Source organism: Eptesicus fuscus, chromosome 6, assembly GCF_027574615.1.
Source record: "Eptesicus fuscus isolate TK198812 chromosome 6, DD_ASM_mEF_20220401, whole genome shotgun sequence".
Lineage (NCBI taxonomy): Eukaryota > Metazoa > Chordata > Mammalia > Chiroptera > Vespertilionidae > Eptesicus > Eptesicus fuscus.
The window spans coordinates 10681582-10707915 of record NC_072478.1 but is presented as its reverse complement, the minus strand read 5'-3'; the positions used below and the strand labels follow the sequence as shown (position 1 = coordinate 10707915).

The window sequence follows — 26334 nt, the reverse complement described above, 5'->3', positions numbered from 1 at the left end:
TTTATTTATTTTTCCTTTGTTTCTTTTGCCCTAGGAGATGTATTGGCAAAAATTCTGTTATGTGAGATGTCTGAGATTTCCTGCCTGTTTGTTTTTTTTTTTCTAATATTTTTATGGTTTCATGCCTTACATTTAAGTCTTTTATCCATTTTGTGTTTATTCTTGTATATGGTGTAAGGTGGTGGTCTAGTTTTATTTTTTTACATGTCCAGTTTTCCCAACACCAGTTTTTGAAAAGATTGTCTTTACTCCACTGTGTGTTCTTGCCTCCTTTGTCAAATATTAATTGACCTTAATGGTGTGGGTCAATTTCTGGGGTCTCTCTTCTGATCCATTGGTCTGTATGCCTGTTTTTGTCCCAGTACCAGGCTGTTTTGGTTATAATGGCTTTGTAGTATAGTTTGATATCTGATATTGTGATCCCTCCAACTTTGTTCTTCTTTCCCAAGATTATTGCGGCTATTCAAGGTCTTTTATGGTTCCCTATAAATTTTTGGAGTATTTGTTCTAGTTATGTGAAGTGTGCCATTGTTATTTTAATAGGGATTGTGTTGAATCTGTAGATTGCTTTGGTTAGTATTTTCATTTTAGTGATGTTAATTCTCTTTCTGAGAATTCATTTCTGTATAAAAATGCCATCAATTTCTGGATGTTGATTTTGTATCTTGCTACCTTGCCGAATTCATTTATTAAGCCTAGTGGTTTCCTGATGGAGTATTTAGGATTTTCTATGTACAATATCATATCATCTATGATTAATAACAGTTTTATGCCCTCCTTTCCAATTTGGATGCCTTTTATCTCTTCTTGTCTGATTGCTGTGGCTAGTACTTCTAGTATTAAGTTGAATAAGAGTGGGGAAAGTGGACATCCTTGTCTTGTTCTTGTTTTTAAGGGAAACTCTTTTAGTTTTTGCCCATTGAGTATTAGGTTGGCTGTAGGTTTGTCATACATGGCATTTATTATGTTGAGTTATGATCCCTCTAGTCCCACTTTACCAAGAGAGTTTTTATAAAAAAAGGTTGCTGGATTTTTTTGAATGCTTTTTCTGCATCTATTGATAGGATCATGTGATTTAAACAAAAATTTTTTTTTTGCCAGTTACATATTTATCGAAAGATAATCCCCTGACTACAAATATGAACAAACTTAAAAAAATAGAAACCCTTGGATCATAAGGGGGCTAGATCATGTGATTTTTATCTTTCATTTTGTTTATATGATGTATCACATTTATTGACTTGCAAATATTGTACCAGTTTTGCATCCCCAGAATTGATCATGCTATATGATCATTTTAATATATTGCTGGATCTGATTTGCTAATATTTTGTTGGGGATTTTAGCATCTGTGTGCATCAGGAATATTGGCCTGTAATTTTCTTTCCTTGTAGTGTCTTTACCTGGTTTTGGAATTAGGGTAATACTGGCTTTGTAAAAAGAGCTTGGATGTATTCCTTCCTCTTGAATTTTTTGGAATAGTTTGAGGAGGATAGGTGTTAGTTATTCTTTGAATGCTTGGTAAAATTCTCCTGTAAATCTATCTGGTACATGACTTTTGTTTGTTGGAGTTTTTTAGTGACTGCTTCAATTTCATCAGTTGTTATTGGCCTACTCAGATTTTCTGGTTCTTCCTGGTTGAGTTTTGGAAGATTGTATGTTTATAGGAATTTGTCCATTTTGCCCAGGTTGTCCAGTTTGTTGGCACATAGTTGTTCATAGTATTTGCTTACAATCTTTTGTATTTCTGTGGTGTCTGTTGTTATATTGCCTCTTTCGTTTTTTATTTTATTTTGTATCTCAATTTTATTTAGTTTCTTGATGCGTCTGGATTCATCAATCCTGTTTATCTTTGCAAAGAACCAGCACTTGGATTCATTGATCTTTTGCACTGTTCTTTTTAGTCTCTATATAATTTATTTCTTCTCTGATCATTCTTCTGCTTCCTCTGGGTTTTTGTTGCTGTTGTCTTTCTAATTCATTTAGTTGCAGGGTTAGATAGCTTATTAGTGCTTTTCTTATTTCTTGAGGTAGGTCTGTAATGCTATGAACTTCCCTCTCATGACTGGTTTCACTGTGTCCCATAGTTTTGGTGGTTTGTTCATTTTCATTTGTTTCCATGAAGTTTTTAATTTCTTGCTTGATTTCATTGGTAACTCATTCATTGTTTAGTAACATGCTCTTTAGTCTCTGTATTTCAGTGTTGCTTTTTTAAATATATTTTATTGATTTTTTACAGAGAGGAAGGGAGAGGGAGAGAGAGCCAGAAACATCGATGAGAGAGAGACATCAATCAGCTGCCTCCTGCACACCCCACACTGGGGATGCTCCCGTAACCAAGGCACATGCCCTTGACCGGAATCGAACCTGGGACCCTTCAGTCCGCAGGCCAGTGCTTTATCCACTGAGCCAAACCGGTTATGGCTATTTCAGTGTTTTTGAATTTTTTTTTTTTAATATAGTTGATTTCTAACTTCATGCCATTGTGATCTGAGAAGATGCTTGGTATTGTGTCAATCTTTTTGAATTTGTATAGTCTTGTTTTATATCCTAACATGTAGTCTGTTTTTGAGAATGTTCCATGTGTACTTGAGAAGAATGTATATTCTCTTGCTTTGGGGTGAAATGTTCTGTAAACATCAGTTAGATTCATCTGATGTAGGATGTGTTTGTTTCCTTGTTGATTTTTTGTCTGGGAGATCTATCCAGTGATGTCAGTGAGGTGTTAAAGTCCCCTACTATCATTGCATTGCTGTTCATCTCTCCCTTAAAGTCCATCAAGAAGGTTTTTTTTTTTATATATTTTGGTGCTCCTATATTAGGTGTGTTTGTGTTTACAAGGATTATATTTTCTTGGTGAATCATTTTCTTTAGTGTTATGTAGTTATGGCCTTTGTTTTGAAGTCTATTTTGTCTGATATGAGTACCTCAGCGTTTTTTCCCTTGCCATTTGCATGTAATATTTTTGTCCATCCCTTCACTCTTAGTCTGTATCTTTTGTTCTGAGATGGGTCTCTTGTAGACAGCATATGTGTGGGTCATGTTTTCTTATCCGTTCAGTCAGCCTATGTCTTTTGACTGGAGCATTTAACCCATTTACATTTAAGGTTATTGTTGATAGGTATTTATTGCCATTTTTATGTTCTTTATGCCTATGATCCTTTCTCTCTTTTTCTTCTTAAAGCAGTCCTTTTAATGTTTCTTGCATTGCTGGTTTGGTGGTAAAGTACTTCTTAAACCATATTTTGTTTCAAAAGCTTTTTATTTCACCTTCAATTTTGCTGGATACAGTATTCTTGGATTTAGGCCCTTGCTTTTCATGACTTTGAATACTTCATGCCACCCCCTTCTATTCAGAAGTCAGCTGGCATTCTAATGGGAACTCCTTTGTAGGTAATTTTCTGTCTCTCTCTTGCTGTCTATAAGATTTTTTATTTGTCTTTAACATTTGCCATTTTAATTACGATGTGTCTAGATGTGGGTCTCTTTGGCTTCATCTTGATTGGACTCTGTGCCTCCTGAACTTTTCCCTTTACCAGGTTGGGGAAGTTTTCTGTCATTATTTCTTGAAACAGGTTCTCTGTTCTTTGCTTATCTTCTCCCCCTTCTGGTATTCCTGTAATAGATACTCCGATAATTTGGTATTTATTTCTACCTTGTCTTCCAAATTACTGATTGGGTCTTTGGCTTTATCCAATCTACTTTTAATTCCTTTCAGTGTATCCTTGATGTCTGATATGTTATTCTCTATTTCTGTCTGGTTCTGGTTTATAGTTTCTATTTCCTTTTTCATGCTGCTATAGTTCCCACCGAGTTCCTTGTAATTTGCACCAAGCTCCTTAAGCATCTTTATAACCATTATTTTGAACTCTATGTCTGATAGTTTGCTTGCCTCCGTTTCATTTAGTTCTTTTTCCGGAGATTCCTTCTTTACCTTCATTCGGGGGTGGTTTTTTTGCCTTCCCATTTTAGCTCTCTCTTTGTATTCGTTTCTATGTATTAGGTAGAACTTTATGTGTCCCAGTCTTTGTGGGATGGCCTTATGTAGAAAGTGTTTTGAGGGGTCCAGTGGTGCAGTCTCTTTGTTATCCTGAGATGGATGCTCTAGGAATGTCCCTTGTGTGCATTATTTTGGGTTCTCCTCTTATAATTGGGACTTACCTGTTGATGTCCCATTCATTGGAGGGATCTCTCCTTGGACTTGCTGACAGGCTCAACCCCAACCTTGTTGTGCCAGCTGTTATACAGGTGCTGACAGAACAGAACAAGACACAACAGGACCAAACCAAAAACACCACAAAAATCAAGCTATGCAACAATAACAGGAAAGACTAAGAAGGAAAAATAAGAGAAAGCAAAGAAAATATAAAAAGGATACTGAAAGACATGTGGCCATAGGCTTAGAGGGGATATAAAGAAAAAGGGAGAAAGAAGAAAATGAAAAAATGGCTATATGAGAGCAAGGAGGAAGCTAAAAGAACTAGTATAGGAGGCAAAAGAAAAGGAAACAGAAAAGAAATGAAATAATGAATTTAAAATGTAGTAATAATGGATATATTAAGGTATAGATAGGAAAAGTAAAATGGAAAAAAAGAGGAGAAAACATAAAATGAGAAAAATTAATAACAAAAAGAGACAAAAGGAGAACAGAATCAAAGGAAAGAGAAATTAGAGCTATGCAAGGAAAAAAGAGAAGAAAGGTAAAAAGGAAAAAGAAAAGCACAAAAAGCCACTCGTGCGCGTGTGCACGCGTGCACACGCGCGCACACACATACACACACCAAAAAAAATAAAACCACATACACACACTCAAAAATCTTTAGGTCCACTATTTGTGGAACTCGCTGGATTTTGCTCTGATGTTGAATCTGGTCCCTTGATGTGTCTATCCTGAACCTCCTGTGAGCTTCTCTGGTGCAGGCCAATGTGATTCACTGTCCCTTTCTGGCCCTGGGCAACCTGTCTGATGGGTTAAAGCCCATAGTAGTCCAGCGGACGGGAACTCCTTAGCCCAGAGGCTGGGTCTGCCTCCAGTCTTATGCCTTGATTGTCCCTGTTCTGAGCTGTTCTCCCTTTCCCCACACAGCTGGGCTCTGTGCAAGTGTCCTGATCTTGGCTGGGATGGTTTGATCATCTTGTGTTGGGGGCAGTGCCAGTAGCTTGTTGGAGGATTGGCTGATTCCTTCCTCTCCTTCTAATGCTTCATCAGCTTTTCCTAGTTTGCTGGCACCTCCTCTGCCACCTGGATGGGGACAGAATTTCTGCCCCTTGCCTCAGGTCACTGCAGGTCGGACAGTGGTTCTGGTTTATAGTTTCTATTTCCTTTTTTATGCTGCTATAGTTCCCACCGAGTTCCTTGTAATTTGCACCAAGCTCCTTAAGCATCTTTATAACCATTATTTTGAACTCTATGTCTGATAGTTTGCTTGCCTCCGTTTCATTTAGTTCTTTTTCCGGAGATTCCTTCTTTACCTTCATTCGGGGGTGGTTTTTTTGCCTTCCCATTTTAGCTCTCTCTTTGTATTCGTTTCTATGTATTAGGTAGAACTTTATGTGTCCCAGTCTTTGTGGGATGGCCTTATGTAGAAAGTGTTTTGAGGGGTCCAGTGGTGCAGTCTCTTTGTTATCCTGAGATGGATGCTCTAGGAATGTCCCTTGTGTGCATTATTTTGGGTTCTCCTCTTATAATTGGGACTTACCTGTTGATGTCCCATTCATTGGAGGGATCTCTCCTTGGACTGCTGACAGGCTCAACCGCAGCTGTTTTGCTGGTGGGAAAGAGGGCACCTCTCCTGTGTTCCAGGTGGGTAAGGCTGATCCTCCTTCTTAGACCTACTGTCCAGCCCCCTTTCTGCTCACTAGATTCAATGTTGGGTGTGTCCTTCAGACCCCTCCAGTGTAGGCTGGCCCTGAGCTCCACTGTATGGCCCTTCCCACTGGTCAGGAGGAGCTTCCCAGGCTGCACTATGGAGGGGTGCCAGCACTACCCTATCCAGGTACTTTAACCCTAGGCTTCCACTGCTGCACCCACTCCGCAGTCTCCACAGCCAGTGCCCTCGGGCCTCCTCTCTCAGTCCCAGCACTCCCCTCTCACCTACAGATCTGCAGCCTCTTCAGTCTCCTCAGGTCCTCAGTTCTAATAGGTCCAGGTCTGGGGAGGCTACACCCACCTCCCAGCCTTCAGCACAGTTCTGTCCCCTAGCCCTGATGGTGGAGCCGAGCAGCTGGGCTCTTCGGTGGTGGTGGTGGGTGAATACACAGCAGGGGTGAGAGTCCTGCGGGGTCAGTGGCAGTCACATAGTGGTTTTTGATTCAACATCATAGAGTCCAGACTGGGTAGCCGTCGGGTGCTCGAGGTCTGGCTGGTTGTGTGCCAGTAGCGCTGATGTCTCTCCAGTTTCCATTGCAGGCCCAGGGGTCCCACCGGTGTCCGCTGTAGGCACTCAAGAGTCTAGGTTGTGACCTTAGTGGGCACCTGGTGAAGCATAGTAAGCTCCATCTTGTATAAAAACTGCTGTTTGAAAGTCTCTGCTATTGTTAGATAGTCCCTTGTTCTGTAAACTCTGTCATTGTAAACTCTGTCACTTTTAGACAGTCTCTTATTCTGTAAAATGACTTTTTTTTTTTTAGTTTGAATTATAGAAAAAGATAAACTTAACTGTCTGACCTTGCAAGCCAGCCATCTAACGTAATAGATTTAATACTGATAATAATTTCCATATTCTTATGCCAAGTGTTGGTTTATTATGTATTCAAGGTTACAAACTGTAACAATAACCTACACAGAGCTCTTTGTGAAATCTGCAGACAAAGAGATCAAAAGGTATAAATAAAAAGAACTTCCTCTATGGATTGGTTCAGAATTTGACAGAGGTATTCTGCTCTGAACCCTCGTGCAATAAACAACTCCTAATTAATTGGCTTGTTAAGGTGTCTGGTATCTAGCTCGCTGATTTACGATACAACATTGGGTCCTGGGCAGGGTGCACGTGCATTCGGGCCCAGGACGCTGTGAGTATGGGTGTTGGCGATCCTTGGGACCTAGCCACTGCCACTGCCTCTGCCTGCAGTCTCCTCCCAACGGGGACTTTGGAAACCCTTCAAGATGGAGCTCTCTCCAAGCTAGAGCTGTGTCCAGGGAGTGGCTGTGCCAATAGCAGAGGCTCCTTGAGGCGGTAGCGCACGGGGTGCTGTAGGTTTCCTCTGAAGGTGGGCTGGGTCTCGCCCCTGACCGCTTAGTCTGGGTAGTGTCTAGGGTGGAGTACATGGATTCTGCCTGGGTGGGGGCCAGACTGGGCACCTAGCTGGTGCCGCTCCCTGCAGCCTCCTTTCAAGGAGAACCTTGGAAACCCTTCAAGGTGGCATGGTCTCCACACCGAAGTCGCATCTCGAAGTGGCTGTGATGGTAGCAGGGGCTCCTTGAAGGAGAGTCCAATGTGCCGGCCCCTGAGACTCTCTGCGCGCCCACCCACACCCACACCCACCCATCCACCCACGCACATGCACGCGCACACACCGGCACACTCACCCTCACTCACTCACACTCTCCCTCACTTAGGTCCTGCCAGCCACCATGTTGAAATCTCCTCCTGTTATCTTTTAAATTATACTTTATTGCATCTTTTTTAAAACTTTACTCTAGGGATTGCGACATACATCCTTAACTTTCCACAACATCCTTGGAGTTTAATACACAATTTGATGTAAAATGTAGAAATTTTGCAAACTGCATAGATCTATTTTCTGTGTACACACTCATGTTTTTTATGGTTCTTTACTGTATTGATGTCATTTGTATTACATTTCTGTTCATTTTAAACCCCAAAAGATTTTTTTTTTCCCTTCAAGCAGTCGTGTATTTGTGGCGGGGAGAGGGGATAGTCTTTTATAGTTAGTCACCCAGACACAATTTCTGGTACTCTTCATTCCTTCCCAAACTTCTAAGTTTCCTTCTGATATTATTGCCCTTCATCCTGAAAAAGAACTTTCTTTAGCATTTTTTATAGCACACATCTGCTCTGACTTCTTAATTTTAATCATATGATGGACGGGTGAGACATAGGGCTGGGTTATATGTGCTTGTTAACTTGGTGAAATAAGATGCTGTTGCCTTCAGCATTTCATACCAATATTCTTGCTTTACTCTCATAGGACTTTGTCTTAGGATAAAATGTAAGAGGCGTGGGTGGTCATTAAAAACCGTCATCATACCAAATATATCCCTGTACAACAGGAGCCAACTTATCCCATTTTAACACCACACTAGGCCCTAAACAGAAATATTGTATAAGACAGAAAGAAATCAACCACAGATGTGGGGCCTTGATTAAAGGAGCTTACTGCTGATTGCAGTGTTTTAAACTGGTTATTTGGTGGCACCCAAGAGGTTATTATATTTCAGACAATACAGCTTTAGGAAGAGTAAAGAGATCTTGTAAAGTGGGTTAAAATATACTTAGTTCAGGGAGAGCTTGGAGAGGAGAGAGCCCTCAAGATACCTCCATTATCTCCCTTGCCCTTTCCACCTTGTCCTTTTTACCCCTCTAGCCAGAAATCCAACCTGCCTACTCTGTTCCTCACACACACATCTGTGCAAGTTAAATCACAGGCCATTTTCCATAAAAGGAGTTCACCAGTGGCCTACCAGTTTGATTTGCACAAAGCACACTGGGGCCAGAAGAAAAGACCCTGCCACGTAGGTAGCTCAGTTGGTTAGAGTGTTGTCCCAATACGTCAAGGTAGTGGGTTTGACGGGTCAGGGCACATACAAGAAACAACCAATGAATGCATACGTAAGTGGAACAACAAATTGATGTTTCTCTCTCTCTAAAAAAATCAATCAATAAAAATTTTGTTTTTTAAAGAAAAAAATGAAGTGGCTTTTTGGTTCTGTCATCAGCTCCTTGACCAAGAATACCTTGATCTGTGGTGTGGACAGATGAAGGACCACCGTGTGCAGATTATCTTCTGACTACATTCAATCAAATGCCAGAATCCAAGGCAAAGGGAGGTTTTTATAAAGTACAAAGCAAATGAAAGCAGCCTCAATGTGCTTGCTGTAGACAAGAGGCAGTTCTATATTGTGACTAGTGCAGCAAGAAGTTATAACAAAGGAAAATGAGGGGTGAAGAGACAGATGCACCTTACAGTATTGTGGGGGTAAAACCATTCATTTGGCTGCAGCATTGGTTAGGTGGTGTCAGCTTCTAATACACCTGAAGACATCAGTCGGAGTCACATATATTGGCAACATAAAAGCCAGGAAGCCATGTAAAAATAGGAAGAACGATAAAGTTGTGAGACCTCTCAGGATTCATCCACTTGAGCAATTCAGAACTATATGAACAAGTGTCAGTTCCACAATCTAGCTCCTGAGTGGAAGACCTGGTTAGCTCATAAATTCCTTTCTTTTTGATGTTCTTTGACCCTTAATCTATTTCTACCCTCTGGCCACTGGCTTCGGTAAGACCCGTTACAATGATATGGTGTTTTAACGCTTCCAGTTAAGTGTTCAGAGCCAATAATTTACTTAGTCCTAAATAATAATATCTTCATGTAGAATTGTTTATTCAGAAACTAGTTTTTATTGTTGTACATAACATGCCAGTGATGCTCACCAGTCCATGGGTGAAGCAATCCTATATAATAAAAGTATAGTATGCAAATTATCCCCTTGACCGAGAGTTCGACCAGGGGGCGGTGCCAGCTGGGGGAAGAGAGGGAGGGCCCGGCATTGGCAGGTGGCCGGGGAAGGGAGGATACCTGGCCGGCAGCCGACAGCTGCTAGGGACCCTACCACTCCATGAATTTCGTGCACTGGGCCTCTAGTATTTGAATTAATGGTCTGTGAAGTATCCAGATAAAGATAGAATGATAGATTTTTTTTAAATGTAGTGAATCAGTATCTGCCCACTGAGACATTTAACTTCTTGATATTGCCGACATAAGAAACATCCAAACCATTTAAATTTCGGAATCTCCTTATTCATGTTGCTGTATAAGCTCTATCAGAAGAATATGCCTGTCTTCCTACCGGTCAGCCTCTAGCACAATGCCTCTGGAGCCTTCAACAGTAAATTTGTGGTTAACATTCCCTTCCTTTTGCTCCTGTGACAATGATGTCCTCTGTTGTTTTTTTCACTCATGACTAATTGGGGTCCCCCCCCAGTTTAATTCCATTTTCTTTATCTCGTAAAAATTTGGTTTTAGATCACCGGGTTATTATAAAAGCATATAAGTCAGGAACAGCCAGATGGAAGAGATGCATACGGAAAAGGGCTCGGAGCTTCCATAACCTCTTCCGAGTGCTCCGCTCTTTCTGAATGTCCACCTGTTCACCAGCCCAAAGCTCCTCATCCCATTCTTTCTTGATCCAGCTCCCAACAGGCCTGTGTAACCAGTAGCCTTCTCATTGCCATCCCAGATGCCATTCTCAATATACTCCTCTCCTTGAGGTCTCACAGGCATTACAGGCAGAGCTGGCCTGCCCCCCCGTGAGAAGCGGTTCCTTCATTGGGCAGTAAGACATCATCCTCTCGTGTTTTCTACTATTTCACGACCATTTCTTTATGTATTTTCCTTGTTTCTCTTTCATTTAAATGCCAATGCTTGGATTTTTTTTCTCTCTAAACTCACTCCTTGGGTGATTGCAGACATTCTCATAACATTAAATGTTATTTATGTGCTTTTGACTTCAAAATTTAACTATCTGTCCTTGGCCTCTTCTCAGAACTCTGAAGTTAAGTGCCCAACTGCCTCACCTGATCTCCACATGGGTGCCTAATAAAGATCTCAGACTTAATGTACTTAATAGGTCTTGATTGTTTTTTCTTCCTCTAGCCTGCTTATCTCTATTTTCTTCATCTCAGTAAATGATACTACCATTCACCCAATTGCTTGTGCCAAAAACCTTGACATTTCCCTTTTTCAAGTTCAACTTCCAGCCCCACTAACAAATGCTGTTTGGCCTTCAACGTATTTGTAATGTCTAGCCATTTCTCACCTCCTAACTGCTATCATTTCATATCAGGCTACCATCTCCTCTTGCCTGGAAATCTTAAGTAATTTCCCTGTTTCTACCATCGTCTCATCCTTTTCTTAGAGTCTTCTATACAGTAGCCAGGGTGCTCCTTTTAAAATGCAAGCCACACTATGTCATACCCATTTCTTAAAATCTTTTGTTGGCTTCCCAACATACTTAGAATAGTTTCTAGTATCCTTTCTATTAGAACTTACCTGACCTAGTCCTTAGCTTTGCTCTGAGCTTATTTCTTAGCTCTTCTTGTTCACTCTGTTCCAGTCACACTGGGCTTGCCCCTCCCTGTAATGTGCCAAATACATTCCTAGCTCAGGTCTTTGCACTTGGCTTTGAGCATGTAATGCTTCTCCCTAGGTCTGTGCAGGGCTCACTTTCACTTTATTCTCATGCCTGCCCAGGAAGCCGTCCCTGAACACCCCAAACAGCAACACCCTCCTCCCACCTTATCACACCCTATCCCATATCTCAACATTATTTTCCTTAATGCATGTTACTACTTATTATATATACTCCTTAACCAGTGCCTTTTTCCTTCGAGGTAACTATAGATTCAAATGCACTTATAAGAATTAATCTAAAGATATACAGTATACCTTCCCCTTACCCCCAGAAGCACATCTCTATATAGCCGTGATGCAATGGCACAACCATGAAATTGACACTGATACAATTCACTGATTTCCCCCCCCCCAGATTTCACCAGTTTTACATGCATTCCTTTGTATGTATATTCAGTTCCATGTAATTTTATCATGTGTAGACTCATGACCATGCTATTGTCAGTATATAGAACAAATTAATCACAGGGATCCCTCATATTACACTTTATAGGCATGGCTACCTGCTTCCTTCCACCCCTCTGATATTGTATTTTATTTTTGTCCTTTTGTTTGAAGGTATGGGGGTATTGTATGTTCTTCACTGCCTCTAGAGTGCCTATCATATCAGAAATGCATAATACATATTTGTTAAATGTTGATCATAAGGCAGTGCTTTCTTGTGAGAAAGAATTTGCAGTGGGGAGCTTTGCTTTGCTTTGAGGGCACATATAGTATGTTAGTTGTTTTTACTTTATAATCTTTCTCCTCAGCATTCCGTCCTCTCCCTCCTACCAGCCTTACATGCTGAAATGCCTCTGGCTCCAGCAGTAAAATGGTCTATTATTCGTGGTTTAGCTCAGGTTAGTTTTATGGTATAGGAGATAGGTGTCATGAGTAGAGGCACTAACAGTTAATAGCTGGTTTGTGGATACCTGCTTAGATTCCATGGGAGCCAAAACTCCTTATTACCTTTACCCTCAATAGTTAGATTGGAATTAAAAGCTGTGACTAATGCCACTTCTCTGACTTTTTGTTTCCAAATGACATCCCAGATATTAATTCCTAAGTAGGACCTATTGGGGTTAAATTTTTTCATAGCATGGAAAATGCATATTTTTGGTGTAGAACTAAAAGGATCCAGGTGTCTTCCACCTCTCATGCTTACATGTTTACTTTGAAGGAATCAAGGTTGCTGACCGAGTAGAGGACAAAGGATCAGGTGATGCTGTTTCACTTGACAAATTAACAGGCACAGCTCCTGAAGTGGGGCCACTGGTTACTCCGCTGTGCAAGAGGGACATCCCGCCCCCCGAGACCTCTGCACTCCGTTCTGTGCTGAAGAAACCCTCTGTGAAGCTGTGTGTAGAAAGTCTGCAGGTAAGTGTAGAGCTGCATTTCCTAAAGCAAATGGAATGAAAAGTCATTTAGTTCAAAGCAATACCTCTGAATGCTAAATCATACTGGTTGAAAAGGAAAGGTCTTGCCCTGTTTCCCCCCTCCTTTTAATCACTTACAGCACTGTGCAGTTTATTTGTTTTTGTTCTTTTTAAAAAAGGACTCATGGAATATAGCATATAGAATTTAATATAGGTACACTGTATTTTATAAGAGTTTCATAGTTCTTAATGTGGGAGTTTATTATTTCCATCCAAACTATTTGGTCTTAGAGATACCTCTTTTACAGGCATGCCCCTTTCTCAGCCCAGTGGGTTGAAGGGAACTAGCTGGCATTTATTGAGTACTTTCTAGACTTCGGGCATGTATCATGTACATGTAGCCTCAGTCCTCTAAGAAAGGTTTTAGCCCCATTTTACATAAACTGAGGCTTGAGGTTAAATGAACCCAGACAAACGTGATGTTGGCATCCATGATGACTGTCCATGCTGTGAGAGGATGAGAGGATTGGTCTGGAGTCAAAGTGTCTCATGTCAAATCCAGACTCGGGGGTTTAAGAGCTGGGTAAATTACTTAGCCTTTTTGTACTCTAGTGTGTTATCTATAAAAAGGATACTGTTAGAAACTACCTTATAAGGGTAAACTGAGCATTAAGTGGGATGATAATGTAAAATTAGCACCAGTGCCTGGCAAATGAGAGGTACAGTTTTGTGTTGTTTTTCTAACCTGTAGGCATTTTAACATACAGTTATGTCTACAAACTGTTTTTACAGCTAAAATGAACTAGACTACCTTCTAGCTACATGGATAGATGTTCTATTATAATTTAAAATGTTTTAACAATTTTCCTGGTTAAGAGCTGATTTAGGTCTCTGTACAGCACTGCTCATTCATATCTTGTTTGTTTTATCCTCAAAGAGACTTACTATCTTAGTTGTTTATATAACTTTTATTGGTTAACAGTGTTACATAGCAAACATCAAGCTGCCCAAAATTGGGAGGTTTCTACAGATGAAGTTTTTTGTTAACTTTTATGGTTTTAATTAAAAGTACTATCAGTCTAAAAGTTAACATGAACTTTGTTTTATAAGTTCCCTTAATTCACATATATTGATCTGGGCATTTTCCTGGTTAGGAAAATGAAATGACTTAGGAGACAGTTGGTCAAGGAGGCTTGTTTGGGGCAGGATTGTACTTTAGAGCTGGTGCTGCTGTTGGAATGGGTGTGCTGGAGAAAAAGACTAGTTGCAGAGAACAAGGGCTGGTCGGGTTTGGGTGAGACTGGACAAGCCAAGCAGATGGTGATTGGGATGACGATTACCCAGCCCCCAGTTCTGGCTCTCCTGCTCTGCTCCAGGGCCCTCCCTGTGTTTAGTCTTGTCCCGTCTTGTTCTTCAGCATTCATACTGTCCCATCCTCACCCACTTGCCTGCTCTATAATCTTCCTTTGGAAAAGCACAGAGGGACAAATACTGTCCTCTTTCCTTATTTATAACTCAAGAAGATACTAATGCAGATAGGAGATATAAACACTTACAGGAGGTGTGGTTCCCATGTTTAAAAGACAGAATACCCTGCCGAAACCGGTTTGGCTCAGTGGATAGAGCGTCGGCCTGCGGACTCAAGGGTCCCAGGTTCGATTCCGGTCAAGGGCATGTGCCTTGGTTGCGGGCACATCCCCAGTGGGGGGTGTGCAAGAGGCAGCTGATCGATGTTTCTCTCCCATCGATGTTTCTAGCTCTCTGTCCCTCTCTCTTCCTCTCTGTAAAAAATCAATAAAATATATTTAAAAAAAAAAAAAAAAGACAGAATACCCTAGTATATCATTTACCATTCCTTCTTTTCCTGTTTAGTGCAATTCTTATACCTCAGGCCATTAATAGTCTGCCTCATCTGACACCAACTGTAGTACACTGTCAAATCTGGCCACTCACAGTTTGCTTAACTTCGCTTGCCAGATCAAAAATGAAGGAATGAATTTAGCCCAAGTTACGGATTTTCATTCTTTGATTTTGGCCTAAAATACTATTTACTAAAGTTATATTTAGGCAACGTATTTTTTCTTTGTAGCTAATATTATGATGGTTTAGCCAGAACAATTATGAAAGTAAAGGTGGTCTGCAATACTATAGTTACTACTCCTGGCAACAAAAAATTCAGTTGCTATTTTGAATGACTGTGTGCATGTTTATGTAAAATTCACTGATGTTCATTTTGCTTAGGATCACTGTAACAACCTCTGTGATAATGGGACTCATCCAAACTTAATCTCAACTCTTGTAAACTGTTGCAAAGAACAAAAAGCAGGTAAGAAATTCATGTTTATTTTGAAGCCCAAGGATATCATTGTCTTGTTATAAAAAATCTGATAGAAGGTATGGTATTATCATTGACTTGCTAATGCATCTTGATGCTTCTGAAATTATATGGAACTGAAGGACAGTTCTGAGAGATGGAATCTCTTTGGATGGTCTAAGACTTGATCCATCCATTTCATCGATCCATTTTTGCTTGATGGTGAAACTTGATATTCCAATTTTGTAAACTTCTAAGATATTCATGCAAAATTTACTTTAAAATCTATTACTGTAATTTAATTAGAAATACTGCTTATCTATTTCATTTTGAAATTTTTCTCCACAAATTGTTATACAAAGAATAACAGAATCTAAGATTATAGGGATACAACTTTTAGATAAGAAAATGAGCTTATTTTTTTAATACATTTCTATTTATTATTTATAGAAGGTCAAGAAAATTATAAGGTACCAGCCTCTATAAATATGAGGAAGAGGAAGAGAGTTACTTTTGGAGAGGACCTAAGCCCTGAAGTATTTGATGAATCTTTGCCAGCAAATACTCCATTGCGTAAAGGAGAAACACCTGTTCGTAAAAAGGATTTAAGTACTGTCAACTCCTTGCCACTTGTGCAATCACCAGTTCCCTCGCAGTTGCCTCAACCAAATTTTGATGACAAGGGGGAAAATCTTGTAAGTGTGAAAAATGTGCAACAAAGTTGTTTATATTTTCATCAGACCTCACCTATTTTGCATGAGCAGTAATTATGCTTTGAAATCATGAAATGGACTAAATGATGTGTCATAGTATAAATTAATATATTTTTCTAGGTAGATTATTACCAGATTTCTCCTATTAAAGGCAGTACTTCTATGACTCATTGTATATTTAATAGATCCTAAGTGCTATGGATTATATGATATTTTATGTGTCATTAAGAAAAAATGCTGAAAGTTAAACTGTGACACACCATCATCTGTATGATGTGCAGTGGTCCCCTATCCCCAAACTGTGGTTTCAGTTACCCATGGGCAACTACAGTCTGAAATGTTAAATGGAAAATTCCAGAATTCAACAATTCATAAGTTTTAAATTGCATGCCATTCTGAGTACCTCATTTCATCTCATCACATAGGCATTGCATCATCTCACATCATTACAGGAAGAGAGAGGGGTGAGTACAGTACAGTAAGATCTTTTGAGAGAGACCACGTTTATATAACTTTTATTGCAGTGTATTATTATAACTGTCATATTATTATTAGTTATTATTGTTAATTTCTCACTATGCCTAATTTATAAATTAAACTTTAACATAGTATATGTAGTGTTCAGTATTACCCTGCGGTTTCAGGCATCCATTGGGGGTCTTTGAACCTATCCCTCTGTGGACAAGGGGGACTATTATACTCAGATTTCAGAGGTGTTAAAAAGTGAAAGAGCAGCAGACTTAGAATTGGTGTATTGTAAAGATAAACTGTTCTTCTCCTAAGGTGAATATTTACAGATGGAATTATTGGACTAAAGAATATGAATGTTTGCTCAGCTGGCATGGCTCAATGGTTGAACGTCAACCTATGAACGAGGAGGTCACAGTTCGATTCCCGATCAGGGCACATGCCCGGGTTGCGGGCTTGATTCCCAGTGTGGGGGGTGCAGGAGGCAGCCGATCGATGATTCTCTCTCTCATTGATGTTTCTATCTCTCCATCTCCCTTTCTCTCTGCAATCAATAAAAATATTTTTTTAAAAAGAACATTTATGAATTTTTTGATGATATTGATAAAATTCCATCAGAAAGTATGTACAAATTTGGATTCACTGCAAGATAAATACATACCTTTGCAAATCCTGAATATTAATTATACTTATTTAAAATAGCTTAATAGGAGAAAAAGTTGACTTGAAATTTTTTAGTTTATTAGTGAGATTTAACATTTTTCACATGTGTATAGGCCCTTTGAATTTCTTCTCTTGAGAACTGCCTATTAATCTTCCTTACCTATATATTTTTTTATTTTTAAAAATTTATTTACTTTAAACATTTATTTAATTTTATTGATTTGTTAACTTTTTTTTTTTTTTTTAGAGAGAGAGGAAGGAAGGGACAGAGACAGAGAAAAACATCGATGTGAGAGATACATTGATCCGTTGCTTTCTTTTCACATCTGATCCGTTGCTTTCTTTTCACATCTGATCAGGGATCAAACCTGCAGTCTTCTGGTGCCTGGTGTGATGCTCCAACCAACTGACCCGCACCAGCCAGGGCCCCTTCCCTATTTTTACATTGGGACCATCATTCATTCTTTCTCCTGCTCTTATACCTTAATGTATTTTGCTTTCGGCTAGGATGGGGTTAGAGGGACCTAATTTTACTCCCATGGGAAACAACTAAAAAACTGGAGATAATACACAGAGCAGTGATTCTCAGAAATTTAACATCAGGCAGCACAGGATGGTAATCTCTGAGAGGGGAGTAACAAATGAGATGAGCTTATGAGAAGCCCAACTCCTGCCTGAGCTGAATTTCTAGGCAGCATCACAGGGTTGGTTTACCTCAGTGGAACCTGGCTGTCTCATGAGTTGAGAAGATGGAGTTGGGGCCTGGGAAAGTGAAGGAAGCTAGAGTTCACAGGGCAAAGTACCAGAGACGAGAGAGTGGCATAGAGAGCTCTGGAGATCTGCAAAGGATCCCATTTGACTCTTCTGCTAAGTGGTGGTCAACACATGCTTGTGAGTAAACTGCTGGAGGCCAGGAAAGAACTACCCAAATGGCTGGAACTCACACAGGAACAGTGTTCCCACCAACCTGGGTAGAAACACCTTGTAATTCAAGAGGGTAATGGCCACTCCATAGAGTGGCAGTTTATTAGTGGAGCAGAGTTAGACTAAAATACAGGCAACATTTAAAAGCTAGCCATGAAAGGTTCCAGTGTGTATCCCAAGTACTTAACTGCATTGAATAACAAAGCTCAAGAATAACATGCAAAAAAATGGAACTAGACCACCAACTTACACCATACACAAGAATAAACTCAAAATGGATAATGGTCTTAAAGGTAAGACAGGAAACCCTAAACATCTTAGAAGAATCCATAGGCAGCAAAATATCAGACATAATGTCCTAGCAGTAGCTTTACTGATAACTCCTAGGGCAATCCTATCTAATAATAGACAAATATGCAAATTGACCATACCTCCGACACACCCCACATACCACACCCACAAGCCACACCCACCAGCCAATCAGAGCAAGTATGCAAATTAACCCAAACCAAGATGGCTACAGCCACAGAGCAAGGTTTCCTAGGTAACAGAGGAAGCCAAGCTTTCCGGCTGCCCTGGCCAGGCCTAAGCCTCCACTCAAGCTACAAAGTTTCAATTATAGAAGGTAAACAAATTCAAACAAATGGCGGCAGAATGGAGCTTGAGAGAGCACGCCAAGATTGCCGCCAGCAACGGGAAGCAAAGCTTTCCGCACACCCTGGCCAGGCCCACCCGCTTAAGGCAACGAAGTTTCAATTATAACCCCAACACAAATGGCTGCCGGCCTTGGCCTTCGAGGGAGCCCCAGGCTTGGCTCCGCTCCAGGCTACAAAGTTTCAATTGTAGAAGGAAAATAAATTCCAGATACCAGGGCCTCCACTTGGGTTGCCAGGGGGCATGGCCGGCCTGCAAACCACCACAGGCCCCTCGCTCAGGCCGCCCCACGCCCCAAGGGAACCCCCACCTGATCCAGGACGCCCTTCAGGGCAAACCAGCTGGTCCCCACCCCTGTACCAGGCCTCTATCCTATCTAATAAAAGAGTAATATGCAGATTGATCATCACTCCAACACACAATATCGCTGCCCCCATGTGGTCAAAGATCCTGCTCCCATGTGGACACAAGATGGCCACCACAAGAAGGCCAGCAGGAGAGGGCAGTTGAGAGGGACCAAGCCTGCAAGGGAGAGCAGTTGGAGGTGATCAACCCTGCAGAGGAGGGACGTTGGGGGCAAACAGGCTGGCAGCGGAGTGGTTAGGGGGTGACCAGGCCTGCAGGAGGAGGGAAGTTGAGGGGCAAACAGGCTGGCAGCAGAGTGGTTAGGGGGTGATCAGGGCTGCTGCCTCCCACAACAATTTCAAAACTACAACTAAAAGACAGAACGGACATCATCCAGAACCACAGGAAAGCTTGCTGAGTGGAAATTCTACAACTAGAAGGAAAGAGAAAAGCTCACGGAGAATCAGAGGAGCTGCAAAGGGCTGAGGTATGGAGACACACGCGCAGAGAGGAAGGGCAGCTGAGTGCCTGGCTGGCTTTCTCTAGCAGGAGAGAGAAGGAAGCTACCGACTGCACTGAACCCCAGTTCCGGGCGAGACCCTGTGGACCCAGGCTCATAGGGGGGGAATCTGGACTGTCAGGTTGAGAGAAAGGCACACAGAGACTTGGGAGAGCTGCGGAGGGCAGGGGTCTGGAGGCGTGCGTGTGAGTGCATGCAGAGAGGACTGACTGCTGAGGTTGCCACTGGCTTTCCCTAGCGGGAGGGAGTTGGAAGCTCCCGACTGCACTGAACCCCAGTTCCAACTGCACCGAACCCCAGTTCCGGGCAAGCCCCTGGGGACCCAGGCTCTTACGGGGGGAATCTGGACTGTCAGGTGGAAACTCAGGGGAGCTGCTAAAGGCAGAGGTCTGGAGGCGCGCGTGCAAGTGTGCGCAGAGAGGACTGACTGCTGAGTGTGCCGCTGGCATTCTCTACCTGGAGGGAACTGGAAGATCCCGACTGCACTGAACTCCAGTTCCGGGCGAGAATCTGGGAATCCAGATTCATTGGGGGAGAAACTGGACTGTCTGGCAGCGGGCAAAACTTGAGGGCAGCTTTCTCTCAGAGGTGCTTGCAGCGATTACTGAGGGACACTGAGACCCAGGGGCCTCATAGGGCAGGGCTGACGGGTAACCAAGACGGTCTGCTCAGCCCTGAGACTTCACCCCATCCAAGCTGAGCACAGAGGCTTTTGCAATTTTGCAAGTCTTGTCTCATAAGGCTGTCTCCAGCACAGAAGTTCTCCCGGCATAGACACAGCTGATCCTCACAGTCAACTTGCCTGGAGGTCAATTCCTCCCAGTGATACCAACAACAATCAAGACTTAACTATAACAAGGCTGTACACACACTCCACAAAGGGGTGCACCAAGAGTGTTCACCTCAGGTAACAGGGGAGGCTGACCCACTGGGCCATATAGGACACCTAGCACAAAAAACTACCCTACCAACTCAGGGAAGCAGCGAAAATGCGGAGACAAAGAAACAGATCACAAACGAAAGAAATAGAGGAAACAAACGACTGGATATAGAGTTCAAAACCATGGTTATAAGGTTTCTCAAGAATTTCCTAGAAAAGGCCGATAAATTTAGCGAGACCCTTGAGGATATGAAAAAGGACCAACTAGAAATTAAACATACACTGACTAAAATAAAAAAATATTATACAGAGACCCAACAGCAGACTAGAGGAACGCAAGAATCAAGTCAAAGACGTGAAATACAAAGAAACAAAAAACACTCAACCGGAAAAGCAAAAAGAAAAAAGAATCCAAAAACTTGAAGATAGTGTAAGAAGCCTCTAGGACAACTTCAAGCGTACCAACATCAGAATTATGGGGTTGCCAGAAGAAGAGAGAGAGCAAGATACTGAAAACCTATTTGAAGAAATAATGACTGAAAACTTCCCCCCACCTGGTGAAAGAAATAGACTTACAAGTCCAGGAAGAGCAGAGAACCCAAAATAAAAAGTTTCAAAGAGGACCACACCAAGACACATCATAATTAAAATGCCAAGAGCAAAAGACAAAGAGAATATTAAAAGCAGCAAGAGAAAAACAGTTAATTACCTACAAGGGAGCACCCATACGATTGTCAGCTGATTTCTCAACAGAAACTATGCAGGCCAGACGAGAGTGGCAAGAAATATTCCAAGTGATGAATAGCAAGAACCTACAACCAAGATTACTCTACCCAGCAAAGCTATCATTCAGAAATGAAGGTCAGATAAAGAGCTTCACAGATAAGAAAAAGCTAAAGGAGTTCATCACCACCAAACCAGTATTATATGAAATGCTGAAAGGTATTCTTTAAGAGGAGGAAGAAGAAGAAAAAAGGTAAAGATAAAAATATGAACAACAAATACATATCTATCAACAAGTGAATCTAAAAATCAAGAGTATTAAAAATCTGATGAACAGAATAAACTGGTGAATATAATAGAATCAGAGGCATAGAAAGGGAGTGGACTTAATTCTCAGGGGGAAGGCATATGGAGGGTGTGGGAAGAGACTGGAAAAAATCGTACACCTATGGATGAGGACAGTGCGGGAGAGGTAAGGGCAGAGGGTGGAGTGGGAACCGGGTGGAGAGGTGCTATGGGGGGAAAAAGGAGAAGCAATAGTAATCTGAACAATAAAGATTTATTAAATTAAAAAAAAAAAAAACCAAAACGACTGCACAGCAAAAGAAACCATCAACAAAACAAGAAAACCCAGTGCATGGGAGAACATACTTGCCAATGTTACACCCAATAAGGTTCTAATCTCCAAAATTTATAGGGAACTCATACATCTTAACAAACAGAAGATAAACAATCCCATGAAAAACTGGGCAAAGGACTTATTACATAGACACTTTTTGAAAGAGGACATACACAAGGCCAAGAGACATATGAAAACATGCTCAAAGTCACTAATCATCTGAGAGATGCAAATCAAAACTACAATGAGATATCATCTCACACCTGTCAGAATGGCTATCATCAACAAATCAAAACGACAAGTGCTGGCAAGAATGTGGAGAAAAAGGAACCCTTGTGCACTGCTGGTGGGAATGAAGACTGGTGCGGCCACTGTGGAAAACAGTATGGAGTTTCCTCAAAAAATTAAAATGGAACTCCCATTTGACCCAGTAATCCCACTTTTAGGACTATATTTCAAGAAATCAGAAACACCAATCAAAAGGACATATGCACCCCTATGTTCATAGCAGCACAATTTACAATAGCTAAGATTTGGAAACAGCCCAATTGCCCATCAGCAGATGAGTGGATTAAAAACTGTGGTACATCTACACAATGGAATACTACGCTGCTATAAAAAAGAAGGAACACTTACCATTCACAACAGCATGGATGGACATGGAGAGCATTATGGTAAGCAAAATAAGCCAGTTGGAGAAACATAAATATCACATGATCTCACTCATTTGTGGAATATAATGAACAACAAAAACTGATGAACAAAAATAGGTCCAGAGACAGAGAAGCATTGAACAGACCGTCAAACTTCAGAGGGAAGGCAGGGGAGGGTGGGAGTAAGGAGAAGCGATCAACCAAAGGACTTGTATGCATGCATGTAAGCATAACCAATGGACACAGACACTAGGGGGGTGAGGGCATTTGCTTGAAGTGTGGGTGGCCGGGGAAAATGAGGGAAAACGGTGACATATGTAATACTATATGTAATACTTTAAACCAGTGGTTCTCAATCTTTCTAATGTCGCGACCCTTTAATACAGTTGCTCATGTTGTGGTGACCCCCAACCATAAAATTATTTTCGTTGCTACTTCGTAACTGTAATTTTGCTACTGTTAATGAATCGTAATGTAAATATCTGTGTTTTCCGATGGTCTTAGGCTCTACAGCAGCAGTTCTCAACCTGTGGGTTGAGAAGGGTTGCAGCATTAGAAAGGTTGAGAACCACTGCTTTAAACAATAAAGAATTTAAAAAAAAATTTTTAAATGTAACAATGCTCTGCAGTACCAAATGACATTAAATTCAGAGTGTCTGACATTCAATTAAAAATTGATAGATATGTAGGAAAAGGTGCTCCATAATGAGAAAGATTAGTGAAATTGAAGATATGGCAAGAAATTATTCACAATGAAACAGAAAAAAAAAGACTGAACAAGAAGCAGGCAATCTGCAAGCAGGGAAAACTTCAGGTGGCATAATATGTGTATAATTAGACACCCCAAAGTAGAGGAGAGACCAGCAGGAACAGAAAAATATATTTGAAAAATAATGGCTGGAAAATTTCCCAATGTGATAAAATGATAAACCCATAGATCCTATAACGTTCAACCAATATTCAGCATGTGAAATCTGAAGTAAAGTACACCATGGCTTAAGATCAAGGATACATGGCCTAAAAAACAGTCTTGGAAAACAGACATACGACATAAAGAAGAAGAGAAGACATTACAATGTGTGTACTCAGGAAAAATAAAATTCTGTCACCTAGAATTCTATATCCAGTGAAACTTACCTTTCATCAATACAAAGGTGAATTATCCTTGGCCGGCAGCTCAATGGTTAGAGCATCATCCGGTGCACCAAAGGGTTGTGGGTTTAATTCCCAGTCAGGGCACATAATCAGTTTGGGTATTCGATCCCTCATTAGGGTGCAAGCATGAGGCAACTGATCGATCTTTCTCTTTCTCCCCTCCCTCCCTCTCTCAAATCAATGAGAAACATCCTTGGGTGAGGATTCAAAAAAAAAGTAAAGGCTTTTGCAGACATGTGAAAGCTGTAATAATTTATTCCTATAGCAGGTTAGCATTGTAAGAAATGTTCAGGGAGGTTACTTAGTCAAAAGGAAAATGGTTCCAGATGGAAATCTGCACTTAGCAAAGCAGTGAAGGGCACTGAAAATGCTAAATATGTAGGCAACAGACTGTTTCCTCCTCTTTATCTCTAAAAGGTAATCATTCAGAGTAAGAGTAACAACAGTCTATTGTTTGCTTTATAACCTATGTAAATAAAATATACAATAAAAATAACATGGCATAAAGACTGGGAGGAGTTCTTCGGCTATGCACAAAGTGGTATAAGTTAAAGATGCATACTATAAATCATAAACCACTTTAAAAGGACAGCAGAAATGTGTGGAATGCTGCTAAAGCAGTGCTTAGATGAAATTTTTAAAAATTAAACCTGTATTTCAAAATGTCTCATTAATCTCAGCTTCTTTTAAGAAATTAGAAAAAGAAAAATTAAAGGGAAGTAAGCAGAAGAAAGGAAGTAATAAAGATAAATGCAGAAATCAGTGGAATAGAATATACAAACAATAGAGAAAAATTATTGAAATCAAAAGGTAGTGCTTTAAAAAAATAGTGTTAGTAAACTTCTAATCAGACTCTTCAGGGAAAAGAGAGATTACTCAAGTTACCAGTGTAAGGAATGTAAGAGGTATTCTAACTATATATGCTAACTTATTAAAAGGATAATGGATATTCTGGACAACATTATGCCAATAAATTCAACAACCCAGATAAACTAGACACATTTCTTGAAAAACACTATATCAACTAAAGACATTTAAGTTGTAGTTAAACTTCACAAAGAAAACTGTATGTCCAGTTGATTTTACTAATGAATTCTATCAAACATATATGGAAAATATAGTACTAATTCTACATACACTCTTCTATACACCTTGAGGAGGTGGGAATACTTCCCAATTCATTAATGTCAGCATTATGAGATACCATAATCAGACATAAGAAAAGTATAGTCTGATATCTTCATAAACATAAGAATATATAAAAAGAATACATCATGATTAAATGAGATGTAACCCATGATGCGAAGATGGTTTAATATTTAAAAAACAAAGTAATTCACCACTTTAACACAGTAAGACTGAAAAGTCTTATGTTCATTTCAGTAGGAAAACCATTTGACAATATCCAGGGTTCATTTCTGATAAGACCTCTGAGCAAAATAGTGAAAATAAATGTTCTTCAGCCTGACAAATTTTATCTGAAAAATCAAATTTACCATTAAAATGGCAATTACGTTGGAAAGAAAAGATTTGACAATTATATTGCCATTTTACCTGAAGTTCCCCTAAATAATATTGTAATGTTAGGTTGTGTTTATTGATGGATTATCTTATTTACCTTTAAAGGAATTAGGGCATAGGATTTTAAATAAACCAAAAAGTAACTTATGAGTGGATCATTATGATCACTTCCACTTAAAGGGTTTTTGTTTTGTTTTGTTTTTTGGTGGATTGGTTTCATTCAAGATAATTGGTAAATGTTATAAAATATATTTTATTTTTATATGCAATATCTTTTGTTTTGCCTTGACTTTTTTTTCAACCTTTTATTGATTTCCCAACTTTATTCAGATTATAATTTCACCTACCAAAATAAATTCATTTTTTGGGAGGGGGCCCATTGCTTACATATCCACTGAATTTAAAGATGTCTAATTTCTACTTTTTTTTCTTTGTTTAGGAAAACATAGAACCTCTTCAGGTATCATTTGCTGTTTCGAGCCCTCTTAGTAAGTCTTCAATCTCTGAGAATCTCTCAGGTAGTAACATTTTATCTTATATTCATAAATGTTATTTGCAATGTCTGTGTAAATGAAACTTAATTTCCTTATTGTCTTTTTAAAATTTTATTTTTATTAGAACAATGCATGCATGACATAAAAAACAAATAGTATAGAAAAGCTTATATTAAGCCTCTTACCCATCCACTTCGATTTCAAGTCCCACTTCATAATCATCCACATTTAACTTCCTTAGATGGGAGCTTCTTTTCCCAGTTAGCAAAGTGGAAATGACATGGATTGTAATGGTCATTCTGAAATATCCAAAATTGTTCATCAACATTAACATGGCATGTCGGGCACATGTACTTCCCAAAGTCTCTGGCTTTTTTATGATTGTGACAAGGTGACAAGGCAACAAATATCGCTGCACTTTCCTGACAGACCAGAACTAGGCTGGCAAGCATGTCATGGGAAAAAACACTTAGGATGGGAATCATTATTCATACCTTTCCCTTGGTTGAAATCTTTTAATGGCTTTTCGTTTGCTATGGGACACGAACCGAGCTCATTAGCAAAGAATCCAAGACATGCAGTATCAAAGTAACTAAAATTTGAAGCATTAGTCTATCAGGTTCAAAAGCATATACTCTTCATACTGCCTTTCATTTATATCATTAAAAGTAATCAACATTTTCCTGAAATTTGTAAAATAAGATATTTTTATTATCATCTTAATGCTCTTTATTACAGTTTCATTGTACAAAATGTAGCTTGGAATAAATGGAATGAGTGAAAATATGAGTGTTTATAATATGATTTAATCTGTTATCTGAACAAGATAACATTATACATTCTCATGGAAAGTGTCAAAAGTTTCTGAGTATTGAGTAAACTAAGTTTTAATATTTTTGAGTCTCAAAATGTATTCCTAATGATAACTATGTTTAGATATGATAAGATAGTAAA

General features: G+C 40.0%; 1 protein-coding gene across 1 annotated transcript in view; it reads left to right on the top strand.

The window, feature by feature from the left end:
* CDCA2 (cell division cycle associated 2) overlaps nucleotides 1-26334 on the top strand; it is a 72900-nt gene that overhangs the window by 24730 nt on the left and 21836 nt on the right. Inside the window, 4 exon segments of the mRNA XM_054717207.1 lie at nucleotides 12539-12735; nucleotides 14976-15060; nucleotides 15499-15743; nucleotides 25326-25404. Of these exon segments, the coding sequence (XP_054573182.1) occupies nucleotides 12539-12735; nucleotides 14976-15060; nucleotides 15499-15743; nucleotides 25326-25404 (606 nt within the window).